The sequence below is a fragment of the Lepidochelys kempii genome, chromosome 10, assembly GCF_965140265.1.
Source record: "Lepidochelys kempii isolate rLepKem1 chromosome 10, rLepKem1.hap2, whole genome shotgun sequence".
Classification (NCBI taxonomy): Eukaryota; Metazoa; Chordata; order Testudines; family Cheloniidae; genus Lepidochelys; species Lepidochelys kempii.
This window is the reverse complement of record NC_133265.1, coordinates 80,901,318-80,919,978: the sequence shown is the minus strand read 5'-3', so window position 1 is coordinate 80,919,978 and position 18,661 is coordinate 80,901,318. Positions and strand designations below refer to the sequence as shown.

Sequence of the window (18,661 nt, the reverse complement as noted above, 5' to 3'; positions counted from 1 at the left end):
AACACTGCTCTATCTCATTTCCTTAAGGAGATAAGGTGGGTGAGGTAATATCTTGAATTCCACAGAGTGTATAAGCTAGAAAGCTTGTCTCTCTCACCAACAGAAGTTGGTCCAACAAAAGATATTACCTCACCCACCTCGTCTTGCTAATATCCTGAGACCAACACGGCCATAACATTGTTTTCTTAAAATCATTTCTATTTATGTGTTAAGTTTTGTTTTTAAATGTAGAGTGTCTATGTTCAAGGCATGAGACTGGACTTAAATTTTTTAAGTGAATTTAGCTGGGCTCTTACACAGTGTGATGAAAGGTAGCACAGCCTTCATGTCTATTCAACACCATAGAAGGTCAAGTGTCAGGACAGCCAGGTGACCAGCCTGGCTTGAGCTGGAGCAGGGGAAGGAGCAGTCTGTCAGAACTACCAGATAGCAGGGAGCATCCCCAACAGGGTGTCAACATTGAGCAGACTGCAGTGGCTGCTTTCATTAGGAACCTGTATACCTGCCTTGGTTAGACCCTTGCTTGTGGATTGGCTGATATCTCACAGGTAATTATCTCAAATGACACATCAGGCTCAGAGCACTCATCACAGAAAGGGAAGGCTGCTCACAGGCTCAGGTCATTCTTATTCATGTTCATGAGTCTACTGAGCAGTGTACATTTACCGCTGCAAAAAAATAGTCTATTCTCACACATCAGCAGCCAAGTCTTGTGCTTAAAAAGTGAATAGTTTGACTATAGACAGTGCAGTGGAAGAAAGCAAAGCACACTGATCTTAGAATATCCAAACGTTTTTGTTGTGCAAAGCACACAGTGGACAAAAATTGTGGTCAATGTTCAAAACTGGGAGCCTAAATTTAGGCTTCTAAATCCACATGTAGGCACCTAAACAAACAGGGCCTGATCTTTAAAGGTGCTGAGAACCTGCAGCTTCCATTAACTTCAATTAAATTTGAGGGTACTCTGCACTTCCAAAGAGAAGACAGCGATAATAAAAACAATCCAACAATGTATTTCACCATCTTTATTTAGTAAAATAGCATTTTTATTACAGATGTAAAAGTGAAACGGCAAATAAGCCTCGTTTTATGTTCCCATTGATTTTGAAGATCAATTGGCAGGTGCCAGGATGAGCCAGGTCAAGCAGTTCAAGCTCTGCACTTCAGTATTTGTAAACCACGATTCACGTAGTTTTCTTTGCTTTCAAGTCCATAAGAGGAGAACCAATACTACTGTGTGTGTGTTTTTACTCTGCATCCCCTTAATACATAAGTATCCCCAAACATACAGATGCAAAATATCGAGCTAACCTTAGAACTCCATCTGTGATTAGCTATTCCACAAAAGAAGTATTTATTCACACAGCCATCCATGGAATTCACTGCCATAGGACACTTTTGAGACACAGTTCAATGGGATTTTTTAAAGAGGAGACTGGATACACACAAGTCTTTATACACAACTATTCCAAGACAGGAAGGCTTGTCAAAAATGGTTACTAGGGGTTAAAAAGTGTCATGCTTAAGGGCTATTCACTTGCAGGGGTTAGGAGGTAAATGTTTCCATCTTCACCTGCAGCCATAAGAAAGTTTTGAACAAAAGTTTTGACAAGGTCTCATTATGTGAGTTTTGTTCTTCCTTTATATTATTGTTTACAGATCATTGCCAGAGGGAGTGTACACTGCATTAGATGGACCAGAGTTCTTTTCCAACATGATTCCAAGTAACTTTCGCATGGTCAGCAAATACCAGTGTTGTGCAACATTATGAAAGATGCACATCTTAAAGGGTTAACTGTTCTTATACAAGAATTCAGAATGGCGAACATTTACAAATAGGTACTTCTGTCACTTTTTAATTGCATTTGAATTTCCCTGCTCACTTATAGACCCTGATCTTCAGACTGTAAGTAGATGCACATTGTAGCATTTCCAAATATTTCCCTACTTGGAATGCCCACCACATGACATGCACATTTAAATACCAATTTGTACACAAGTTTCCAGCAGCCTATTCTCAACCCCAGAGTACATTAATGAGAACACAAATATTGAAAATCAAACCCATTGGGCAATGTTTGTACAGTACAAGAACATCAATGAACTTCACATCTGGGTTTTGTTGAATATATATATATATATATATATATATATATATATATATATATATATATAAAACCTTAGCATTTAAAGAAGATCAGAGCTACAACTCATCTATGAAAATGGGTTGCTATGAACTTCAGAATAGCAAAGGGAAGCGCAAAAAGAATGATCATATCTAGACTTTAAAACAGATTATTGTAATGAGCAGAAATCTATAAAAAACTCTGAAAGACTTTATTTGCGATCCTCAATGGAAGAAAGAAAAGAAGGTAGCCAACAATGGTCGTTGACACACATCTGTTTTATGTAAACTTCCTATGAGAGAGCCATCTTTGCATGACTATTTATATTATAAATTACTTGCAAGACTTCTATTTCTTCATATCCAACTCAACTGCACCTTTGTAAAAAAAAACCTAGCTATGCCAGAAAATGCTGGCTCATGAGAAATTCATAGAGCGTCATGGATTATTGCTTCAGTGATGTAATGACAACATAAAACTAAGACTAGAATGCTGGAAAATGTTTAAGTTTTCATGCACCAGACACTGGAAGACTGTATCTGTCATGCAAGAGAGACTCCCAGACTTGATAGACAGAGGATAGCAATGATTATAAATCGCTTTAATAAGATTACTTTGCTTGTTGAAAGTGCCTTTTATTCAAGGATCTCAAAGCACAAAATTTCAAGGTAAAAGTGCGAATAAATCTCCAGAATGACATTGGAACCAGATCACAGGGTAGGGAGTACTATAGGCCTAAAACAGGTTTCAGAGTAACAGCCGTGTTAGTCTGTATTCGCAAAAAGAAAAGGAGTACTTGTGGCACCTTAGAGACTAACCAATTTATTAGAGCATAAGCTTTCGTGAGCTACAGCTCACTTCATCAGATGCAGTGATCATCTGATGAAGTGAGCTGTCGCTCACGAAAGCTTATGCTCTAATAAATTGGTTAGTCTCTAAGGTGCCACAAGTACTCCTTTTCTTATAGGCCTAAAAGAGATTCAGACTGGAAAAAATAAGGGTACACTCCAAAGGAAACTGAGTGCAGCAGAGCTAAACAGCTGTGTTGGAAAATAATTCGTTATCTTGCAATTAAGAACCAATTTTCATGGAAAACTCACAGGACATTGGGTTAATAGATTTCTTTAAAAGAAAATCTGTTTTGGCTATTGAAACATTAAAAGAAAAGAACAGCTGTTTTGTCAGTGAAGACAGATTGCATGGAAGAATCAAATATCAAAACACAGATTAAACTAGCACTTATTTCTGTTCTATTTAAATTTTCAATAAAAGCAAATGAAATTACATTCAGAAAAATATTCTACATAATGAAATATTTAATGTAAAGTGGTAATTCTAACATCCTTTTTAAAATGATCATATTCTCCAGTACATTGGAAGTATAGATCTTTAAATGTTTTTTTTTACAATTAAGAGTACACAAAATAGTCAACTCACCATCCATGAACTCTGTACATAGTGAAATTCTGTTTTCTACAAAAAAAGCGCCATAAAATCCTATGATATAAGATGAGTCGCACTGTAAAAAGAAAAAAGAACCCTATTCAAAAAAGCCTCTGCATAAAGACTACAGACAAATGTAATTAAAAGTAAGTGTTATAAAAAGAATACCTTATAAAGGATTTCTAATTCCGACATAATCTGCTTTTGGAGTTCCAGTGTAATATCTAAAGGTATGAGCTAAAAATATAAACATTAGAAACATTATCTGTTCTGAAATAAAATACAAGTAAATTATATTGAATTAAAATCAACAGCATATATTGATAGTCTGTATGTGAAAGAGAACGTGGGAGCCAGTAATGGCAGCGAAAGGAAACTGGAGGCCAAAGGACAGAATTAATTACTTGTAAAAGCTAGTCACAGGTTAAACTGACTATAGAACCTACTTCGGCCACACACATTCCCTAAGGAATAAGAGGAATAATTTACCCTAACAGTATAAGGCAGCACCACCTAGCACCGTGGTTCTCAAACTTTTGTATTGGTGACGCCTTTCACACAGGAAGCCTCTGAGTGCGACCCCCCTTATAAATTAAAAACAATTTTTTTTATATTAAACACTATTATAAATACTGGAGGCGAAGCAGGGTTTGGGGGTGGAGGTTGACAGCTCATGACCCCCATGTAATAACCTCATGACCTCTAATTTGAAAACCCTTGGCCTAATACTTTGCACTTATAAAGGCATCTTTAACTCAAGGATACTACAGCACTTTTACATATATTCAACCACACCTGAAAGATGCGATCCTCATTTTACAGACAGGGAAGCTGGAGCAAAGAAAGACAGCGTCAATCAAGTCTGTGGTAGGTGCATAGACAGAGCTCAGGTCAACTGATTTCCAGCCCTGGCGTGAGCACTTTTCAACTGTGGCTGGCCATGAAACACCGAGAACTCTGGACCCTGATAAACTTTGCAGAATGCAGCCAAGACACTTTACACATTCTAAGCAAGTCCTGTAGCATTTACGCGAATTCTCCAGCACAAGTCAGAGTGGATACTACTGTAGGAGTGCATGTGCCTCATGAACATGAGGCCCAAGTATTTTGAATAAGTGGCGTATGTCAGGGGCCGTGCACGTGTCCCGTGCCTTCTTGTGCTCCAGTACAAAGGATAAGGAGCAATGACTCTCCCCCAGGTCCCTCACAATTTAAAGACCATGTTGCTGAGGACTCCAAAAAGCAGGGATGGAGGACAGGTCGTGGGATCTGCACTGACTACAACATCTCAAAGAACCATAGTTACCATTGTCTCCATTGTGTCAGTATGGATCCCACTGTACAGGACTGGCAAACAGTACTCCCTCTGGACGGTGAGAATGAGGAGAGCTGCATTAGTCAGCTAGCAATTGAAGAACAGCTCTCTCCAATCTGGCATCAGTACTAACCATCACGACAAGGATGTAAAGTTTAACAAATATCAATGGCTTGCTCCATATTGCTGCTTTGCAAATCTCAGATACTTGTACATTTCTGAAGCAGGCCAAAGACACTATATATGCCCTGGTGGAGCGTGCCATGATGCCTGGAGAGAGAGGCTCGCCAGCTAACTGATAACAGGAGATGCAACGACTGATCCACTTAGAGATTTTCGCTGATGAGATGGTTTGTCTTTTCAACCATCCAGATATAGCAAAAAAAAAACAAAAACAAGAGGAGAAAGATTAAACATTTTGGTCTTGTGATAACAGAGCAAGAAATGTCCAAAGTAGCTTCTTCTCTTCTGGCATTGAATGGGGCTGTAGGAAGAAAATGGGTAAGTTAATTGACTACTTCAGGTGAAGCTCCAAGATGACCTTAGGGATGAATTTAGTGTGTGGTCTCAGAACCATCTTGTCCCTGTGAAAGCTACGGAGGGAGGTCTGGCCATAATGGCCTGGAGCTTGCAGACCCTCCACACTGAGGTGATGACAACCAGAAAGACTGTCATAAGGGTAAAGTGACGAATCAAACAATCCAATAACGGCTCAAACAGAGACTCCATAAATGTTAGGAGGACAATGTTGAGATTCCATGTAGGAGGCAGGTCTCTAACAGCTGGGTAAGTAAGCAGGAAGTCCTTAAGGAATCTCAGTACTGTTGGATGTGAGAAGATGAGTATGACTGTATTGGAGCTGGCATTCCAAAATAGCTGCAAGATGGAAACACTAAGTGCAAATGCAGCTTGTTTCAAGTGCAGCTTGTAGTTGAGGATCCAGAGTTTCAGAGCCTCTGCTGGCTCCAGTTTACGTTGGAGTGATCATATGGAGATTCATTTCCATTTGAAGGAGTGGATCTTTAATAAATGGCTTCTTGCTCTGCATGAGGATTTCTTGAATTTGTTGAGAACAATCTGTCAGCAGTGTTCAATCAGCCAACATCCACACCGTCAGGTGCATGGTTTGAGTACAATATCTGGCAGTGGTTCTGAGATATTACATCCAGGCAGAATGGGAGATGGATGGGAGGCTGAATAAACATGGGCAAGAGATCAGAGCCAAAACTGCCTCAGGCAGAAGGGAGCTCTTCGGGTTAGTCAACTGTCTGACTTTTAATTTCACCCTGGAGAACAGGGGAGTCACGGGAGAGATGTATAGGAGGCCCGGTGATCACCATTGCAGGAAGATGTCTGGCAAAAACTGCCTCAGGCAGAAGGGAGCTCTTCGGGTTAGTCAACTGTCTGACTTTTAATTTCACCCTGGAGAACAGGGGAGTCACGGGAGAGATGTATAGGAGGCCCGGTGATCACCACTGCAGGAAGATGTCTGGCTAAAAACACAGGTTCATGCCTCCTCTGGAACAGAAGTATGGGCACTTGTGAAGGTCTTCAGAGGCAAACAGTTCTATCATGGGAATACCCCACTGGCAAAATATGGGCGCTGCGATGGACATCTGCAGTCACCACTTGTGGTTGGTTACCATATGCTGGCTTGAAAAATCTGTCAGGTTGTTGCTGGTTCCTAGAAGGATTAGAGCCAATAGGGTTAACCCCTGGAGAGGAGACCAAGTGCATAGTCTAATGGCTTTTCGGCATGAAGGGGAAAAGCAAGTGCCTCCTTGCTTGTATATACAGCATATTAAGGACGTGTTGGCTGTCCAGTTCTACGACAATGCAGGCCACTGGATGACCCTCAGCTCCAGGACATTCAGATGCAGCTTCAAATCATCCTGAGACCGGGTCCCCTGCATCTGCAGATGATCCAGATGGGCACCCTAACCTGTCTCTGAAGTGTCTGTGATGAGTATTATCATCAGGGAGTGGGATCAAGAAGGAAAGCCCTTTCTGGATATACTCTGGGTCCAACCACCAAGTGTGGTCCTGCAGGACCTGGGGCAACATCCCAGACAAAAAAATTTCCATCTTTGATTCACTGAAAATGCTGGAAAAAAACCAACTGGTTTCAGTTTGACACAAATCAATTTTTTTTTTTATTTTTCAGAACTGCCAACAAACCGAAAAAAAAACAGTTATTCATCCAACTCTAGTTGGTGTTGCTTCTCTACCCATGTTTCAGTGTTATATTATAGGCTGGCATCTGCCTCATGGCCAGGTCCAACAGTTCCCCATTTATGAGGACAATGATTCTGGCTGCCCCAGGAGCTGTCAAACTATCGAAAGGCTTATAAGCTTTCTCTCATATGTGATAGGAAGTCTCTATTGCCTGAATCTTAGCAATTCTCAGAAGGAGTTCTTAGAATGACTGGAAGTCATCTGGCACCAGATATAGTGCCAAAGACATGGCCTCATTGGGCAATGAGGATGATTGGTCCTTTGGTGGCAAAAGAGGATTCTTTTGTGGTCCTTTGGTGGCAAAAGTAGTTGTTCTGCCGCTGGGTATTTTTTTCCCTTGGAAGCCTGGAATAGGTGGTCTGCCCAGAGAAGCTGATGGAGAGAATGATCTCTCCCTCTTCCTTGAATGTCATGTGGACCAGCTCCTAGAGGTCTGGGATGGTAAACCCCAATAAGTCCAAAAGGGACATAGTGGCATGCCAGATGATCGGCATTGGTCAGTCCAAAGCTGTTCCTGACAAAATGACCGCTGAGCCCTGTCAGGAGAGCAGACAGGCCTTCCTATGAGGTTGGCCACAGATCTCAGAGGAGAGAATTCTCTGCTTAAAAGCGGAAGGAAGATATATGCTGGAGACAGAGAGATTGAGTAGACCTCTTCTAAGGGCAGCACTGAGACATGCGTCACACTCTGTACCAGAGTTTTTACTAATGGGCTGGGTCAGTGCCCAAGGAGTCCTCCTCTGTGTTACAAGCTGCTCATCACCAGCCCTCAACACCATCTGGGCACAGTAGTTTTATCCTTAGGTGGTCAGTCTTTGTGGGAAGACGCTGGAGTTCTGCCTGGAACGCCTACCTCTGTATTTGGCGCAACCGCTCTCATGCCAGAATAAAGTACTGGAGGTGTCCATGGCACTGGTGGAGTCAGCTTTGGTGCCAGAGGCACCTGTGCCATTGCCAGTTCTTGTCTCGATGCTGTGCTGATCTTTAGGGTTGCGTAATAAAACTGGCTTGTTCACTATCAGCACTCTGGAGGCTAGTTTCCTCAGGACCTGAAGAAACCTTTGAATATTGCTTCAGGAGACGAAGCTTCAGCCACAGGTCTCACAACCGATGCACTCTTGGGGAGAATGAAAGGCACTGTATATGCTCAGTGCATATGACACTCCTAAGCAGAAAGAGCACTGCTATTCCCATCTTTCAGTGAAATTAGTCCATTGCAGAAGGGGCAGGGCTTAAAACCCGCAGGTTTCAAATCTGCCACATTGAGTGGGACTGTACAGCAGGTATGACCCGTGAACATTCAGTCCAGATGGGTCGACATCATTCACAGAAGTCATATGTCAATGGATCAGAAGAGTCGTGGGGGTTTTATTGAAGAGTTTGAGAAATTTAGCCAAATCTAGGAACTAGTGGGTCAGACACTCACCAGCTTCCTTCTCGCAACCATAGAATCATAGAATCATAGAATATCAGGGTTGGAAGGGACCCCAGAAGGTCATCTAGTCCAACCCCCTGCTCAAAGCAGGACCAATTCCCAGTTAAATCATCCCAGCCAGGGCTTTGTCAAGCCTGACCTTAAAAACCTCTAAGGAAGGAGATTCTACCACCTCCCTAGGTAACGCATTCCAGTGTTTCACCACCCTCTTAGTGAAAAAGTTTTTCCTAATATCCAATCTAAACCTCCCCCACTGCAACTTGAGACCATTACTCCTCGTTCTGTCATCTGCTACCATTGAGAACAGTCTAGAGCCATCCTCTTTGGAACCCCCTTTCAGGTAGTTGAAAGCAGCTATCAAATCCCCCCTCATTCTTCTCTTCTGCAGGCTAAACAATCCCAGCTCCCTCAGCCTCTCCTCATAACAAAAATTCCTTGACAACAAAAATGATTAGGGGACTGGAACACATGAGTTATGAGGAGAGGCTGAGGGAGCTGGGATTGTTTAGCCTGCAGAAGAGAAGAATGAGGGGGGATTTGATAGCTGCTTTCAACTACCTGAAAGGGGGTTCCAAAGAGGATGGCTCTAGACTGTTCTCAATGGTAGCAGATGACAGAACGAGGAGTAATGGTCTCAAGTTGCAGTGGGGGAGGTTTAGATTGGATATTAGGAAAAACTTTTTCACTAAGAGGGTGGTGAAACACTGGAATGCGTTACCTAGGGAGGTGGTAGAATCTCCTTCCTTAGAGGTTTTTAAGGTCAGGCTTGACAAAGCCCTGGCTGGGATGATTTAACTGGGAATTGGTCCTGCTTTGAGCAGGGGGTTGGACTAGATGACCTTCTGGGGTCCCTTCCAACCCTGATATTCTATGATTCTATGATTCTAACTCATGTGTTCCAGACCCCTAATCATTTTTGTTGCCCTTCGCTGGACTCTCTCCAATTTATCCACATCCTTCTTGAAGTGTGGGGCCCAAAACTGCACACAGTACTCCAGATGAGGCCTCACCAATGTCGAATAGAGGGGAACGATCACGTCCCTCGATCTGCTCGCTATGCCCCTACTTATACATCCCAAAATGCCATTGGCCTTCTTGGCAACAAGGGCACACTGCTGACTCATATCCAGCTTCTTGTCCACTGTCACCCCTAGGTCCTTTTCTGCAGAAAGGGGGTAAGAAACCATAGGGGGTAAGAGGGAACCAAAGGAGGTACATGGCTGACCCACCCTTTACACCTTTGATTAGGAGCGTAAGGATGCACAGCCCCAAACAACAAGGCTATTTAAAAGACTAACTTGTGCATGTGTGTACCTACAGTGGAATCCACACTGACACATATTCCAAGAACAATATGAATTTACATCATGTGCCAAGCTCATGTCTGGAGTAACAGCCTAGTAGGTGTAAAATTTAGAGCTTCCCTGGCTCTTGCAAGTTCATGGAGAACTTCATTCTTGGGCAGTTTTGGAACTAGGTTTGGTCAGGAATTTAAGTAAAATCATGAACATCTGAATTAAGTTTAGCGCTGAAGGTATATGAGAACGATTGAATATGGCAGATGTTAACACAACCAGTATGTCTCCCTAACTCCCGCATTTAAAGACCATCTATAAATTCAAGTAATACCTTGGAAATTCTGAATAAGCAGCAAAAGCTAAGGAGTGCCTTTATGGCTCTCCATTTTCAAACAATGCAGTCAGCATCTATGAAAGGGAGGCACTGAAAGGCATAACCATTTATGACCCATGTGGGCCCAGCCAGGTTGAAGATTTGCCACACTACTTACTATTTTGTAACTTTTATTGTCTTTGGAGAAATAAATAGCTATCTTCAATCTTGGCACCATTGGTTCAAAAATTAGAAGGTTTGTTATGTAACATGAATAGGTCCGTTATATAGGTAATTGCTCTATTTGCCTTAGTGGTGGCAAAAACAAGGAAAGAATTGCATGAAGTTAATTTTCTTTATGGCCTAAACGGGTCAACTTAGTCTCAGCTTTTGTAATTTTATGTTGTTTATTATTTTATGTGGTGTTTTAAACGTGTCATTTGAATTTAGCAGAAGAGTTGAACCTGATATTTTATCTTTTGTATTGTGATGACTTAAATATTTGTGCTAGTTTTGTTGAGCGTTATGGTTAATTACTAAGATGCTACACTAATACATTTGAAATTGATTGACACTAAATGCATGTTATCCTTAGTCTTACTTTCCCCATCCATATGCTATCTTAGAGTTAGAACTATAGAGCAAAAGCAGTACTTTTGCAGAATTAAGAGAACACAAATTATGTGTTGCATATACTGCTGATGAAACAAAATAAAGAGAGAGACCATTTCCAAACATACATTTTACAGTATTGATGTCAGTCTAAAAGAAAAAAGCATAGTTTCTATCAAGAGTTTGCTTTAGGGTTGTTTGTAAAAACTCTCACTAAACTAAATTGTAACTGTAATATAGGGCTGCCAAGAAACATTTAACACACTTCTCTAGATCAATAGTCATTTGCCAGCAATATTCACTTACATTTTTCAGTCTGAAAAACTTAAAATAATTTGCTGGAACACTATAGCAGTTTTACCCATTAACATATTAATTTAATTTAATCCTACTTCAAAATATAAAGATTAATTTTCTTTTATTACATACCATGGACAATAAAAAGTCTCTGCTCTCTTCACTAAAGCTTTCACTGACCTAAGCACTGACTAGTTAGCGTGACTGGTGTCAAATACAGCACCAGTATCCAATCACCCAGGACCTGGCATGAAGAAAGGTCTCCCATTGTTTTGAATTAAATTATAATTACACACAGACTCTGCATTCTAATGTTAAAGATGACCTGCAAAAGGATAACCCTACAACTTCTGTATGTGCTTCATCCCCATGTACTCTAAATAAATAAATGATGAATGGGGAACCTAAAAGAAAAAAGTGACAAAGTTACATGCCAGCTCTGCTTTGACAGTCCAGAATGTATTGCCAGGAAGCCCCAGATTAAGCAGCCAATACATAGGAGCCACAGTAAATGTTGCATTTTCCACATTATTAGAGAGACCACTGCTAACTGTATCCAAACACAATAACTGGCTCTATTGACCAGCAGGGTTCCACTGTGTCTGAGCTGGAGCTGGCTGGCATGACTTTAGAAAAAATTAAAGAGGCCCATATGTTTCACACTAATTTGTCATCTGAATAACCCCATGCTATTTAGGGCTTTCAGCACTAATTGGGCCAAAAGTGTGTGTGTGGGGGGAAGGCTGCATGTCCTCCCCTAAATCTGAACATAGAATCAGAATCACAGATAATTAGGGTTGGGACAGACCTCAACTAAATCATCCCAGCCAGGGCTTTGTCAAGCCAGGCCTTAAAAACTCTAAGAATGGAGATTCCACCACCTCCCTAGGGAACTCATTCCAGTGCTTCACCATCCTCCTAGTGAAATAGTAAAGGAGTACATGTGGCACCTTAGAGACTAACAAATTTATTTGAGCAAATAAATTTGTTAGTCTCTAAGGTGCCACAAGTACTCCTTTTCTTTTTGCGGATACAGACTAACACGGCTGCTACTCTGAAACCTAGTGAAATAGTGTTTCCTAATATCCAACCTAGACCTCCCCCACTGCAACTTGAAACCATTGCTCCTTGTTCTGTCATCTGCCCCCACTGAGAACAGCCGAGCTCCATCCTCTTGGGAACCTCCCTTCAGGTAGCTGAAGGCTGCTATCAAATCCCCCCTCATTCTTCTCTTCTGCAGACTAAATAAGCCCAGTTCCCTCAGCCTCTCCTCTTAAATCATGTGCCCGAGCCCCCAAATCATTTTTGTTGCCCTCCACTGGACTCTCTCCAATTTGTCCACATCCTTTCTGTAGTGGGGAGCCGAAAATTGGATGTAATACTCCAGATGTGGCCTCACCAGTGCTGAATGGAGGGGAATAATCACTTCCCTCGATCTGCTGGCAATGCTCCTACTAATGCAGCCCAATATACCATTAGGCTTCTTGGCAACAAGGGCACACTGTTGACTCATATTCAGCTTCTCATCCACTGTAATCCCCAGGTCCTTTTCTGCAGAACTGCTGCTTAGCCAGTCGGTCCCCAGCCCATAGCAGTGCATGGGATTGTTCCATCCTAAGTGCAGGACTCTGCACTTGTCCTTTTTGAACCTCATCAGATTTCTTTTGGCCCAATCCTCCAATTTATCTAGGTCCCTCTGGACCCTATCCCTATCCTCCAGAGCAACTAACTCTCCCCCAGCTTAGTGTCATCCCCGAACTTGCTGAGCCTGCAATCCATCCCATCATCCAGATCATTAATGAAGATGTTGAACAAAAACTGGCCCCAGGATCGACCCCTGGGGCACTCCGCTTGATACCGGCTGCCAAATAGACATGGAGCCGTTGGTCACTACCCATTGAGCCCGACGATCTAGCCAGCTTTCTATCCACCTTATAGTCCATTCATTCAAACCATACTTTTTTAACTTGCTGGCAATACTACTGTGGGAGACCGTATCAAAAGCTTTGCTAAAGTCAAGGTGTATCACGTCCACCGCCTTCCCCATATCCACAGAGCCAGTTATCTCATCATAGAAGGCAATCAGGTTGGTCAGGCATGACTTGCCCTTGGTGAATCCATGCTGACCGTTCCTGATCACCTTCCTCTCCTCCAAGTGCTTCAAAATGGATTCCTTGAGGACCTGCTCCATGATTTTTCCAGGGACTGAGGTGAGACTGATTGGTCTGTAGTTCCCCGGATTCTCCTCCTTCCCTTTTAAAAAGACGGGCACTCTATTTGCCTTTTTCCATCATCTGGGACCTCCCCCGATCGCCACGAGTTTTCAAAGATAATGGCCAATGGCTCTGCAATCACATCAGCCAACTCCCTCAGCACCCTTGGATGCATTAGATCTGGACCCATGGACTTATACATGTCCAGCTTTTCTAAATAGTCCTTAACCTGTTCTTTCACCACTGAGGACTGCTCACCTCCTCCCCATACTGTGCTGCCCAGTGCAGCAGTCTGGGAGCTGACCTTGTCTGTGAAGACCAAGGCAAAAAAAGCATTGAGTACTTCGGCTTTTTCCACATCATCTGTCACTAGGTTGCCTCCCTCATTCAGTAAGGGTCCCACACTTTCCTGGACCCTCTTCTTGTTGCTAACATACCTGTAGAAACCCTTCTTGTTACCCTTCACATCCCTTGCTTGCTGCAACTCCAATTGTGCTTTGGCCTTCCTGAATATACCCCTGCATGCTCGAGCAATATCATTATGCCCCTCCATATAATCTGTCCAAATTTCCACTTCTAGTAAGCTTTCTTTTTTTGTTTAAGCCCACCGAAGATTTCTTTGTTAAGCCAAGCTGGTCGCCTGCCATATTTACTATTCTTTCTGCACATCGGGATGGTTTGTTCCTGCGCCCTCAATTAGTCTTCTTGAAAATATAGCCAGCTCTCCTGGACTCCTTTCCCCCGCAATTAGCCTCCAGGGGATCCTGCCCATCAGTTCCGTGAGGGAATCAAAGTCTGCTTTTCTGAAGTCCAGGGTCTGTATTCTGCTCCTATCCTTTCTTCCTTTTGTCAGGATCCTGATCTCGACCATCTAATGCTTTCTCTTTGTCTTTGCTCATGCTCCTTTTGTGCATAGTTTCCTTGCAACAACTGGGTTTTGTTTGCAGATAGCAAATTTTAAGGTGGAAGAGGTCTATGTGGGATGGGACACTGCTTAATACACCAAGAGGACATAACTTCCCACGCCCATTACTACTGACACACAGGCAATAAATAAGGATCTGGCAACACCCTTCACAACTGCAATGTATGTGGCTTGAATGTGCTGAAAGAAAATGAAATTTAAACTCTGCACACAGCAAATAAACCTTGCAGCATCTTTGAAAGGACCGGTGTGGCAAAGAAAGGAAAAATTGTGTCCTGCTCCTGGACATATTGAGAGCAGAAAGAGAGGTTAAATTCTTCAAGTATAAATTAACTCGCTGTGAATTTACTCAGCACCGTTCAGCACATATAGAAGCAGAACAGTTCAACTGATTTCAAGGAAACAGTTGCGGGTCAATCCTTAACATATGGCACGGTTGGAAATTTCCTGGGGAAAACCAGTTTAGGACAGGTCGCTGGTAAATACCAGCTTAAACCTAGTTTAAACTGGGAAACTGGGAAAAATAATTGCATCAGCATCTAGCATCATCATCAAGCACAGAAAGCATCTTTTCAACTTTTGGATACATCCATTCAAACTTGAGGAATTGGCTTGGTCTATCCACTATATCAAGTTGGCCCTCTGCTGCAGAATGCTGCATGGCCAAACAGACTTGGACTGGTAACCGCAACTGCATACTTCTGACTGCTTAATGCTTCACACATACTACTCTCCATTATTGTCATTTTCCTATAATCAAGTGTTTTCAACTTTTTTCAATATATAATATTGAAAACTAAAATGAGTCATGACATGTATATCTTCTTGAGAAAGTATCAAACAAAAATGTATACAAACATCCCAATATTCAGTATTATAATTACATATATTAATATTATGCCCACTGCAGTTTTAATTTGTATTCGTACAACCCTAAATTATTACACAAATTTACTGCTATATGTAACCACAAATTGAATAAGTAACTAAAACGAAGTGTAATGTGGTATGCATTAACAAAACAGCTTTTAACACAGAAAACGCCTTAAGCTGGGACTAACTTTTCCCAAGGCAGAAAATAACATGATTTAACATCATGTCATTCCTGACAAATGGGGAAAAAACTCAGGTGCTAATTGCAACTATCTACCTTCTAGAAAAGCCAAAGCCAGAGTGGGAATGGTGGATCAGAAGTGTCTGACCCAACTGAGGCTTTTCCAAAATTAGGAGAGATGATGATCCAGAACTGGAGATACAGAGGAGAGTTCTGGGAAGGAGGCATTTTATTAAATGACATACCTATGGTGCTTAACAGTGGAGTATCTGAGCAGCTCATAAGCATTAATAAATTCTGCCTCATGCTACTCCATGGTTAGGAAAGTAGCAGTATTCCCATTTTACAGATGAGAAACTGAGGCACAGAAGGGCTCTATGAACACACACACAGCGAAAGGAACTGGAACACTGAATTCAGGGAGAAAGAACCAGGAAACAAATAAGAGGGAGCAATAAGCAGGAAGGCAACACACACACACACACAACCCCTCACTCTACCTGAAGCCTGTCTACACTAGTTTTACAGCCCTGCAGCCCAAGCCGGCTAACACGGGCCAGCCACAGGTGTTGAATTGGAGTGTAGACATATCCTAAGGTCACACAGCTACTCTGCATTGAACCTAGATCTCTTGTCTACCAATCTTGGATCCTGAACGACAACACACTCCTTCCCTCCTGATGGAATGACAGAATGCCACAGTAAGGACAGTAGTATTAAGAATATCAACTCCTCTGCTTAAAATAAAGCAACCTATAAACATGCTAAGCAGCGTAAAACATATGAGAATTTGACTACTTAAGATTTCAAACAGGAAGGGTTAAATCTAAAAGAGAAATACCTGTGCACATTTCCTCTGCTCTCCTCTACACCTCCAGGACAAATAAGGATGAGTTGTCAAGTTAAATACAAGCAGTCAAGTGACTGAATTATAATTTACTCTGTGCTCAATTTAAATTAGTGTGAGGCTATTAAAATATCCAGTATAAATACGGCAATTCATCACAAGCTGTCATGGATGACTTCATCTATTTGCTGGAGTGGCATACGTTCCACTAAAGGGAACGAGAGTAAAATCACAGGTCAAATTAAGCTGCTATTCTGTTTTAATTCACTTATTTAATCTGTGGCGACATAATTGTCTTTTACAGTATGTACAACTCAAAGGAAATTTGGGAGTATTATAGTCAGGATACAAATGATTAATCAAATGGTCCATTTAAATGCTAGTTTAAGAGCAGCAAAAACTAAAACAGCTGAAGAATGGCAATCAGCCACAATACACACAATGCTAGGATTTTTCATCCGCTCTTAGATGGATTTTTCCCCCAATTAGAAAATAAGTAATATTAGGAAATCTATTAAATCCTCCATGCATTATCAAGCTGAAAAGTTTTTATGGCAGACTCAGTGTAGAGAGCTTCAGTCTGCAACATGTATTTTGTTTCTGCTCAGTCTACTTGCAATTTTCAAGACTAAATACCAGTACAAAGCACCTAATCAACATGACTTACAAGTGTTAACCTGGGTTGCCAAATCATTATGTAATATTTACATTTAATAGAAATATACTCATGTAAGAATAACTTTACACATTTGTAGCCCTTTCAATTCACAGAGATCACAGTGTCCTCTAATATTCGTCTGCTTTACACTGATCAATCCTTAACATTCTTATCAGGACAAAGGTCTTAATACCCTCATTTTTTAGATGGGGAAACTGAGTCAGAGGTAAGTGACTTGCTTAAGGTGACAGAGCAAATTAGTGACAAAACGGGGACAGAGATGCAGTTTCCTGATTCCTACTTTTGCGACCATTATGTTATAAACACATGACAATACGCATGTCCCGCAATGCAATTTTTGAAAGGGCACAGAATAAGTACATTTTAATTAATACTGATATGGACAATCAAAGCAGTGACATTTAGCAATCAAAATCCAGGCTAACAAACCCACAAGATACTAACTAACCCTTGGGGACTGGTCGACTCCTTAGGGCCTCCTTAGAGGGAAACAACAAGGTGAGGTTTTTTTGGAGGGAAAGGTTTTCTTGCAAATGAAAGGCGGGGGATCAGTCTCTCTTGCATGTAGTTAATCTTGACAAGCCCTTCCTTCCTCCAAGACCTGTGCCCTCACTTGCTCCACCACCTCCTGCAGATTATTTCCAACTGTTCCCACAGTGGGATGGTGGCAACATACTTCAGGAGATGAGGCTGTGGTGAAAGAAGCCAGAGTAACTTCGTGCCAGGGCTGGCATGGAGGGAGGCTCCTCTGTATATGGCTTGGAAGAGCTCTCTCTCAAGGGAGCAGAGGGAGCAGGAGCATGGAAAGAGACAGGGCTCCCATCCAGTGAGAGATGGGGGCAGTGTTCAACAGGCAAAGATTTTAGCCTTCAAAAGAGAAATCGTCTTGGGGAAGAACATTTTCGGCCCCACATTTAAAAAAAAAAAAGTCTTTTCCTGTTAAAATTATTATTCAGAATTACTTACAATAAACAAACAAGGGATCATTTTGTAGGACTATGGTGAGTTCTTGTCTTCTCCGTTTGATTGTCATGGGTTTTGTCAACGACAAACACAATACATGAAAATGTTAAAAAAAAAAAAAAAAAGGCTTCTTCAGTGTGCATGTGCAAAATTTGTTGAGTTCATCTCCTCTCTGAGTTCCACGTCCTGGGCTCTCTTTCAGAGAGTCATTAGACTTCAAACGTTTCCTGTATTCAGAGAGCCAGTTGAGAAAGGGAATCAGCAGCAAACATTTGCTTCTCTCAAATGCACAGGAATTTCCAATGAGTCAAATCAAAATACATAATTATGAATTTCATCTATTTTATGTGAAATACAAAAGGATTTTATCTGCCCCAAAGAAAAAGTCAGAGGCACAGCTGGAAAATTTTATTAAAATATACATGATTGAAAGCACAGAAAAACAGGGCCCAATCCTTGAAGCCCCCAATGCATGGAACACACACTGAAGTCAGCGAGCATTCCGGATATAGAGGTCTCATGGCACAGGCCAGTAACCAGAAGCTCCTTTTACTTCAATTCACACAAACAAACTGTGGCAATGTTGCTTTCAGAAGCTAGGCTGCAAGTACACCCTCCACCCAGCAAAATAAAATTCAACACAACTCAGTGACAGAAAAAACATTGGTTAGATATAGGATGGGAGAAAAGAGAGTTCTAATGAAAACCTTAAAAATTATCTCATAAATTAATTAAAGTAAACTTTTTCTTTTTTTAGTTACCTATTTAAGTTACCAAACCATAACAAACACTAAAAGGAAAATGTTTTCCTGAACTCTGTGGACTGTTTTAAGTTTCAGTGGTATCACAAAAAAACTATGTTTAGACCTTGGTTGATAAGTAAAGGAGGAACTTATTTTCAAATAT

The 18,661-nt window shown here is 41.5% G+C and overlaps 1 protein-coding gene across 9 annotated transcripts in view; it reads right to left on the bottom strand.

Moving 5' to 3' along the window:
• Positions 1-18,661, bottom strand: part of MAP2K5 (mitogen-activated protein kinase kinase 5) — a 213,835-nt gene that overhangs the window by 117,614 nt on the left and 77,560 nt on the right. For all 9 annotated transcript variants that reach the window (XM_073304431.1, XM_073304437.1, XM_073304432.1 and 6 more), the window contains 2 exons: positions 3,738-3,806; positions 3,564-3,645 (listed from right to left, as the gene is read on the bottom strand). In XM_073304431.1, the coding sequence (XP_073160532.1) occupies positions 3,564-3,645; positions 3,738-3,806 (151 nt within the window). The remainder of the gene's footprint in view (positions 1-3,563; positions 3,646-3,737; positions 3,807-18,661) is intronic.